Here is an 8930-nt window from a genome sequence, read left to right on the forward strand (position 1 = left end):
TTTTTTTTTTTTGAGACAGAGTTTTGCCCTTGTTGCCCAGACTGGAGTGCAATGGTATGACCTAGGCTCACTGTAACCTCTGCCTCCCAGATTCAAGCGATTCTCCTGCCTCAGCCTCCCGAGTAGCTGGGACTAAAGTCACGTGCCATCAACACCCAGCTAATTTTGTATTTTTAGTAGAGATGGGATTTCACCTTGTTGGTCAGGCTGGTCTTGAACTCCCGACCTCAGGTGGTCTCAGCCTCCCAAAGTGCTGGGATTACAGGCGTGAGCCACCACTCCCAGCCTAATCTTCACTCTTGAATGATTTTTTGTTTGGGTTTTAAATTCAAGATTAACAGTTATTTTCTCTTAACAATTTGGTGATCTTATGTTGGATCTTCTATTGTTACTATTAAGAAGCTTGCTATCACTTTTTTGTTGTTATTTTTCAGACAGAATCTCCCTCTGTCACCCAGGCTGGAGTGCAGTGGCACAATACAGGCTCACTGCTACCCCTGCCTCCTGGATTCAAGAGATTCTCATGCCCCAGCCTCCCAAGTAGCTGGGATTACAGGCACCCACCACCACACCCAGCTAATTTTTGTTTTTAGTAGAGATGGGGGTCTCACTAGGTTGCCGAGGCCGGTCTCAAACTCCTGGCCTCCTGACCTCAAGCGATTCACCTGCTTTGGCCTCTCAAAGTGCTGGGATTACAGGCATGACCCACCACACCTGGCCAAGAAGTTTGATACCAGTTTAATTGTCCTTCCTTTCTAGATAATCTGTCCTTTTTCACTCTCCCTGCTTTTAAGGTCTCTGTTTTTGGGTGTTCTGCAGTGTCCCTATGATACGTATTCCTTTTATTTGAATTTGTCCTGGTTAGGATTCAGCGTGGTTCCTGAATTATAGGAGTCATCTCTTCTATTAATCTGGAAAATTGCCTACCATTATCTCTTAAAATGTTGCTCTACTTTATTCTCTATGTTCTCTTTTTCTGGATTTCTGATTGGCAGTATGTTGAATTGCCTTATTCTGTTCTCCTTGCTCTTTACTGTTATTTAAAAAATACATCTGGGTAATTTCCTCAGCTCTGTCTTCCAGATTGTTACTTTTTTTTTTTTTGAGACAGAGTTTTGCTCTTGTTGCCCAGGCTGGAGTGCAATGGCACGATCTTGGCTCACCGCAACCTCCGCCTGCCGGGTTCAAGCGATTTTCTTGGATTAGCTGGGATTTCAAGTATGCGCCACCACGCCGGGCTAATTCTGTATTTTTAGTAGAGACGGGGTTTCGCCATGTTGGTCAGACTGGTCTTGGACTCCCAACCTCAGGTGATCCACCCCACTTGGCCTCCCAAAATGCTGGGATTACAGGCATGAGCCACCGTGCTGGTCTGATTATTACTTCTTTATCTAACTGTGTCTAAGTTGTTGTTAATCCCAACCATTGAATTTTTAATTTCATTGACTAAAATGTTTATTTTTAGTTTGATGTGGTTCTTTTTCCAGTCTACTTTGTAGTTTTGATAATATCTTGTTCTTTCCCATATTTGCAATACCTTATTTAGGTCAATAGTCATTTAAACATAATCTCTTAAGAGATTTTCGGCCTGGGACCACTGTTTATTTTTAGGAATTGGCTGAAGGTTACTAAGCAACATAAAATTCAAATTTCAAATCTATTAAAGGGCAGGCCTTTGGTTACAAAATCTTAGGAAAGATAATTGTTTTTTATAATCAAGAATTTAGGCTAAGACAGAGAAACTTTTTTTTTTTTTTTTTTTTTAAGACGGGGTTTCACCATGTTGGTCAGGCTAGTCTTGAACTCCTGACCTCAGGTGATCCGCCCGCCTTGGCCACCAAAGTGCTTGGATTACAGGCGTGAGCCACCATGCCCGGCCCAAGAATCTTTTTTTTTTTTTTTTTGAGAAGGAGTCTATCTTGGCTCACTGCAACCTCTGCCTCCTGGGCTCAAGTTATCTCCTGCCTCAGCCACCCAAGTAGCTGGGATTACAAGCGTGTGCCACCGTGCCACGCTCATTTTTGTATTTTTAGTAGAGATGGGATTTTGCCATGTTGGCCAGTATGGTCTTGAACCCCTGACCTCAAGTGATCCGCCGGCCTCGGCCTCCGAAGGTGCTGGGATTACAGGCATGAGCCGCTTTGCCTGGCCCAGAGAATGCCCAGCCCAGAATCTTCACTGTCAGATTTTGTCAGTATTCTACCGGTTCTCTGAGGATTTAGGTGTAGTTCCCAGTTTCAGCTTCTCTGCATCTCTCAGGTCTAAGGTTACATCTCTGAGCAGCCATTAAAACCCAGCTGCGGATAGGCATGGTGGCTCACTCCATGGGAGGCCAAGGAGGGTGAATTGCTTAAGTCTGGAAGATCAAGACCAGCCTAGGCAACATAGTGAGATCTCTGCAATAAATACATAATCTCTAAACAAATAATTAGCCTGGCATGGTGGTGCATGACTGGAGTTCCAGCTACTCAGGAGGCTGAGGCAGGAGGATCTCTTGAACTCATGAGTTCAGTGCTGTAGTGAGCTATGATCTTGCCAGTGCACTTACAGAGCAAGACTGTGTCTCTAAAAAATAAAAAATATGTAAAAATTTAAAATGATAATTTAAAAAACCAGCTTCCTCATTACTAAGGGAGTTTTGCCCCCTCCCTCTATTTTGTCACTTGTTTCTAAATTTATTTATAGGGTGAGAGTTTTAAAATCATCTTATCTACTAAATTGCCAGAAATTAAAGTTAACTCTTTTAAGAAGTTTGTTTTGGGCTGGGTGCAGTGGCTCACGCCTTTACGTAATTTCAGCACTTTGGGAGGTTGAGGTGGGTGGATCACCAGAGGTCAGGAGTTGGAGACCAGCCTGGCCACCATGGTGAAACCCTGTCTCTACCAAAAATACAAAAATCAGCTGGGTGTAGTGATGGGTGCCTGTAATGCCAGCTACTCAGTAGGCTGAGGTGGGAGAATCGCTTGAACTCGGAGGCAGAGGTTACAGTGAGCCAAGACTGCACCACTGCACACCAGCCTGAGTGAAAGGGCAAGACTCCATCCTCCCACCAAAAAAGAAAAGTTTGTTTTAAAGTATGGAAAGATGTTTCTATGTTCAGGGTAGAATCGAGACCAGAATTTCTGATAGAAAATAAGGTACTTTATTCCCGATCAAGTGACTCTGCCTCCAGACAAACTGTCATGAAAACTTACTTTTTTTTTTTTTTGAGACGGAGTTTCACTGTTGTTACCCAGGCTGGAGTGCAATGGCGCGATCTCGGCTCACCGCAACCTCCGCCTCCTGGGTTCAGGCAATTCTCCTGCCTCAGCCTCCTGAGTAGCTGGGATTACAGGCACACACCACCATGCCCAGCTAATTTTTTGTATTTTTAGTAGAGACGGGGTTTCACCATGTTGACCAGGATGGTCTCGATCTCTTGACCTCGTGATCCACCCACCTCGGCCTCCCAAAGTGCTGGGATTACAGGCTTGAGCCACCACGCCCGGCCCTGAAAACTTACTTTTTTAATGGCCACAGAGACAACAGGTGACACTTGTTACACTAAATAAGCCAGAGACCCTGAAGGGCTGAGAACGAGACCCTGCTGCACTTTGGCCTCACTGCACGACCCTGGGCCCATCCTCAGGCCCCTGGGCCTCAGTGCCCTTTTCATTCAGCACACTGAAGGAGCCAGGTTAGGTTTCCATGGGGGTTCTGCTTTTTTTCTTTTTCTTTTTTTTTTTGAGACGGAGTCTGGCACTGTCACCCAGGCTGGAGTGCAGTGGCGCCATCTTGGCTCACTGCAACCTCTGCCTCCCAAGTTCAAGCAATTCTCCTGCCTCAGCCTCCCTAGTAGCTGGGACTTCAGGCACCTGCCACCACGCCCGGTAATTTTAGTAGAGACAGGTTTTGCCATGTTGACCAGGCTGATCTCAAACTCCTGACCTTAGGTGATCCACCTGCCTTAGCCTCCCAAAGTGCCGTGATTATAGGCATGAGCCACCGTGCCCTGCCAGTTTCTGCTTTAAGTGTTAGTGGCTCTGACCTCTCTCCTACTGCATGTCTGTGCCAGCTGCCTGGCCAAGCTCCTCGTGACCTCCCTCTCCTCCTGGGATGTGCCTCCCACACTCAGCCCCTCCCTTCCCTTGACCCTCACCTCCATCCTCACAGCATCTCTCTGTGAAGAACATTGTCCTTCTCACAGGGCCTGGGTGGGAGAGGAGGGGTTTGAGGGTGTGAAGGGAATGATAAGCAAGGAATGCTCTGGGAGGTTCCACTTCAGAGGGTCCAAGGTGGAAGTTGTGGAACTCTGGGGTTTAGACCCAAAGACTGGGTTTGGACTGCTGGACTGCATTGCTCTTCATGGCTAATGGGGGAGACATGTGTGTGATGGGGTGAGGTCTTCCTTTGCAAGTGGACTCAGTGCCTGGGATGGAGAGAAGCAGAGGGCTCTGGGAGAGGTGTGGGAGGTACGTGGTTCCCACCTAGTACTCATATAACCCCCAAACTGCCTTAAGATTACTAGTATGTCCTGCTCCTTCACAACCCCCTGAGAACTGGAAGCTTACCGCTTGGACGGCTGGAGCCAAGAGGTCACTGGATTTGTCTCATGTGAGGGGAAGGCACAGTTGTGGCCATGAGCCTTGGGAGGCACCAGAAAGTCGGCCCTACCATTGCTCCAGCGTGCGAGGGGCTGCCCAGACTGAATGTTTCTTTTAAAAGAGGCTGAGTCAGGAAGGGAATAGAATAGTGACCTGCATTATATTGTGTATGCATTTTTTTTAATGTTTCATTGTGCTAGAGAAGACCTCAAGTTTTACTATCTTAACCCTTTTAGGTATCCAGCTTGGTAGTGTTAAGTCTGTTCACATTGCTGTGCAGCAGATCTCCAGAACTTTTTCATCTTGCAAAACTGAAACTCTGTACCTCTCAAGTCACAACTCCCTATTTCTTTCTCCCAGCAGCCCCTGGTAACTACCATTCTACTCTCTGTTTCTATTAGTTTATCACTTAAAAATTTTTTTTTTGTTAAAATTGTTTTTAGTGGAGATGAAGTCTTGCTAACTCCTGGACTCAAATGACCCTCCTGCCTCAGCCTCCCTAAGTGCTAGGATTACAGGTGTGAGTCACTCTACCCTGCCGACTACTTTAATTTATTTTATTTTATTTTTTTGAGACGGAGTCTTGCACTGTTGCCTGGGCTGGAGTGCAATGGTGCAATCTTGGCTTACTGCAACCTCCACCTCCTGGGTTCAAGTGATTCTCCTGCCTCAGCCTCCCAAGCAGTTGGGATTACAGGCACCCACCACCATGCCCGGCTAATTTTTTCTATTTTTTAGTAAAGACAGGGTTTCGCTATGTTGGCCACGCTGTTCTCAAACTCCTGACCACGTGATCCACCCGCCTCAGCCTCCCAAAGTGCTGGGATTACAGGCATGAGCCACCACCCCTGGCCTACTTTATTTTTATTTTATTGTATTTATTTTGAGACAGAGCGTTGTTCTGTCACCCAGGCTGGAGTGCAGTGGTGCAATCATGGCTCACTGCAGCCTTGACCTCCCAGGCTCAAGTGATTCTCCTGCCTCAGCCTCCGGAGTAGCTGGGACTACAGGTGTGAGCCAGCACACCTGGCTAACTTTTTTTTTTTTAGTTAATTTTTTGTAGAGATGGGGTCCCTTTATATTGCCTAGACTGCTCTGAAACTCCTGGGCTCAAGGGATCCTCCTGCCTCCGCCTCCCAAAGTGCTGGGATTATAAGCCTGAGCCACTGTGCCTAACCTAATTGGCTGCTTTAGATACCTCATCAGTGGAACCTTGTATTGTTTCGGTAGTTTTGTAACTGGCTTATTTCACTCAGCATAATGTCCTCAAGGTCCATCTGTGCTGCAGCACGTGTCCAAGTTGCCTTCCTTTTTAACGCTCATATTTTGCTGTAAATATAGACCACATTTTGTTCACCCATTCATCCATTGATGGGCACTTACGTTGCTTCTACCTTTTGGCTCTTGTGAGTAATGCTACCATGAACATGAGTGTACAAATATTTCTTGGAGATCCTGCTTTCAGTTTTTTTGGATATAAATACCCAGATGTGAGGTCATATGGTCTTGCTCTGTCGCCCAGGCTGGAGTGCAGTGGCAGGATCTCGGCTTATTGCAAACTCCGCCTCCCAGATTGGAGCAACTCTGCTGCCTCAGCCTCCCAAGCTGTTCTCGAGCTCCGGACCTGAAGTGATCCGCCCACCTTGGCCTCTCACAGTGCTAGGATTGATTACAGGTGTGAGCCACCGTGCCCGGCCTGCACCGTTTTTGCATTCCCATCAGCAGTACCCAGTATTTTGCATGCCTTCTGTCCCAGTGTTGATTTAATGTCTGCACATCCCCAGCACTGCACCCTTGTCTCCTGCTTCTCAGCCCTTGTCTGGGTTCCCAGAGCTTTCATATCAGGGAGTGCCTAGGTCGTTGTGCTCATTGGATAGATGGGAAGATGAGGTCTCCAGGGGAGAAATGACCTCTCCCAGACCCCAGGCCTGATTCACAGACCTTCCACTTCACGCTTTGCTTCCTGAGCAGCTGATTCGGGCTCTGGCACTCCCGGGAGTGCCTTCATCCCAGGGCCCCCGCAGTCCTTCCACTTCTCACTGACGCTGTGGTTCCTGTCCCCACAGGTCCAACGGGTGCTCCTCCAAGCGGAGCCTTGGAGGGCAAGGCCGGCACCATTACCTCCAACGAGTGGAGCTCTCCCAACTCCCCCGAGGGGAGCAACGTCTCTGGGGGCAGTCAGGCACTGGACAAGCCCATCGACAATGATGCAGAGGGCGTGTGGAGCCCAGACATCGAGCAGAGTTTCCAGGAGGCCCTGGCCATCTACCCGCCCTGCGGCCGGCGCAAAATCATCCTGTCGGATGAGGGCAAGATGTACGGTAAGGAGCCCATCAGGTTCAGCCCTGGACCTGACGCTGAGGTAAGGGGTGGACACCCTAACCTCGGGGGTCCTGCCAGGCCATGGAGGGGGTGACCGCTTGGGGCTTCTTTGATTGGACACTGCTTTCTTCCTTCCTGGGTTCCCAAGGGATGGGGCTATCTTAGGAGAAGCCTTTGAGGGGGTGTGGAGGCTGGGGTCCCTGGGGGTGAGCAGCTGTGGGACTGAGAAACTTGGAAAGGGTGAGTCTGGGTGGGGTAGAACATGCCTCCAGAGCAGGTGGGGAGCACCCCACAGGTTGTATCCCACAGGTTCCTGACCACCAGACTGTCCCGCCTTGGCTGTGAAGCATGCTCACTCATCCTCTCTTTCACTCATTCACTCACTCACTCATGCAGCAAACACATATCAAGCCTTCTGTGTGCCTGGGGTGGGTCAGGCAGGTCTAGTCCCAGCCTGTTGTCTGAGTTGTGGGGAATGTGAGCTCACAGATAGATTACCTGTTCTACAACGCAGACTGGAGCACTCCTAGGAGAGGCAGGGTGCTAGACACCACTCCCCTAGGAAAGGCCCCCCCAACCCGGCAGAGGCTCCCCAGAAACGGCTTGATCTTCGTGTGTGGCTGGGGTTGCAGAACACAAGAGAAACTGTGCAGCGCCACATGGGAAGGACCGAGCATTTGGCATAGGGCTGCTGTGACTTTTGGAAAAAGACAAAAATTAGCTGGGTGTGGTATTTTCAGTAGAGATAGGGTTTTACCATGTTGGCCAGGCTGGTCTTGATCTCTTAATCTTGTGATCTGCCCGCCTCGGCTTCCCAAAGGTGTGAGCCACTGCACCTGGCCAAATTTTTTTTTTTTTTTTTTCTGAGACATGGTCTCCTCCCAGGCTGGAGCGCAGTGGCACAATCACAGCTCACTGTGGCCTCGACATCCTGGGCTCAAGCAATCCTCTTACCTCAGCCTCCTGAGTAGCTGGGACTAGGTGCATACGACCATGCCTGGCTAACTTTAAAATTTTTTATGGAGGCCGGGCGTGGTAACTCACTCCTACAATCCCAGCACTTTGGGAGGCCGAGGCAGGTGGATCGCTTGAGGTCAGAAGGCGAGGAGACCAGCCTGGCCAACATGATGAAACTGTGTCTCTACTAAAAATACAAAAATTAGCCAGGTGTCAGGGTGGCCTGTGCCTGTAGTCCCAGCCGCTTGGGAGGCTGAGGCAGGAGAATGGCTTTAACTCAGGAGGCAGAGGTGGTAGTGAGCCAAGATTGCACCACTGCACTCCAGTCTGGGCGACAGAGCAAGACTCTGTCTCGAAAGAAAAGTAAAAAACAAAAAAATAAATTTTTTATAGAGATGATGTCTCCCTGCCGTGGGAAGTTTGGTCTCAAACTCCTGGGCTTAAGCCAGCCTCTTGCCTTGGCCTCCCAAAGTGGTGGGACTACAGGCATGAGCCACTTGCCCAGCCTTCCCTAGTTTTTGATTAAACTTATATTTAAGACTTTTAATATTTTTACAAAGTAAATATGGGTCACAGCTGTTCCATGTAGTTTTACATTTCTCTTCTCATACAACTTTTTGGTTTTCCTGGAGATAATGTTCTTGATTTCTTTCATTTGCTCACTTGTTTCTACCTCTATCATTAGTTTATCTTTAAACATTTCAGAAAAGGGAAAATTCTCACTCTTATTTTTTTTTCTTTTTTTAAGAGACAGGGTGTTGCTGTGTCACCCAGGTGGGAGTGCAGTGGCACGGTCATATTTACTGCCTCACTGCAGGCTCAGCCTCCTGAGCTCAAGAGGTCCTGCCACCTCGGTCTCCCGAGTAGTTAGGACTACAGCCAAGTATCACCATGCCTGGCTACTTTTTTTAGTTTTTGTGGAGATGGGGTCTTGCTCTGCTGCCCAGGCTGATCTCGAACTCCTGGGCCCAAGCGGTCCTGCCTGGGCCTCCCAGAGTGGTAGGATTACAGTAGTGAGCCACTGTACCTGGCCTAAAGTTCTTACTATGATCCAGTATACCAGGAGAT

At 48.5% G+C, this 8930-nt stretch overlaps 1 protein-coding gene across 4 annotated transcripts in view; it reads left to right on the plus strand.

The window, feature by feature from the left end:
- TEAD4 (TEA domain transcription factor 4) overlaps positions 1-8930 on the plus strand; it is an 81243-nt gene that overhangs the window by 29912 nt on the left and 42401 nt on the right. For all 4 annotated transcript variants that reach the window (XM_037744823.1, XM_037744824.1, XM_017546055.2 and 1 more), the window contains exon 2: positions 6650-6904. In XM_037744823.1, the coding sequence (XP_037600751.1) occupies positions 6898-6904 (7 nt within the window). In that variant the 5' untranslated portion in view covers positions 6650-6897. The remainder of the gene's footprint in view (positions 1-6649; positions 6905-8930) is intronic.

This window comes from Cebus imitator, unplaced genomic scaffold, assembly GCF_001604975.1.
Source record: "Cebus imitator isolate Cc_AM_T3 unplaced genomic scaffold, Cebus_imitator-1.0 Scaffold187, whole genome shotgun sequence".
In the NCBI taxonomy this organism is placed as follows: Eukaryota; Metazoa; Chordata; class Mammalia; order Primates; family Cebidae; genus Cebus; species Cebus imitator.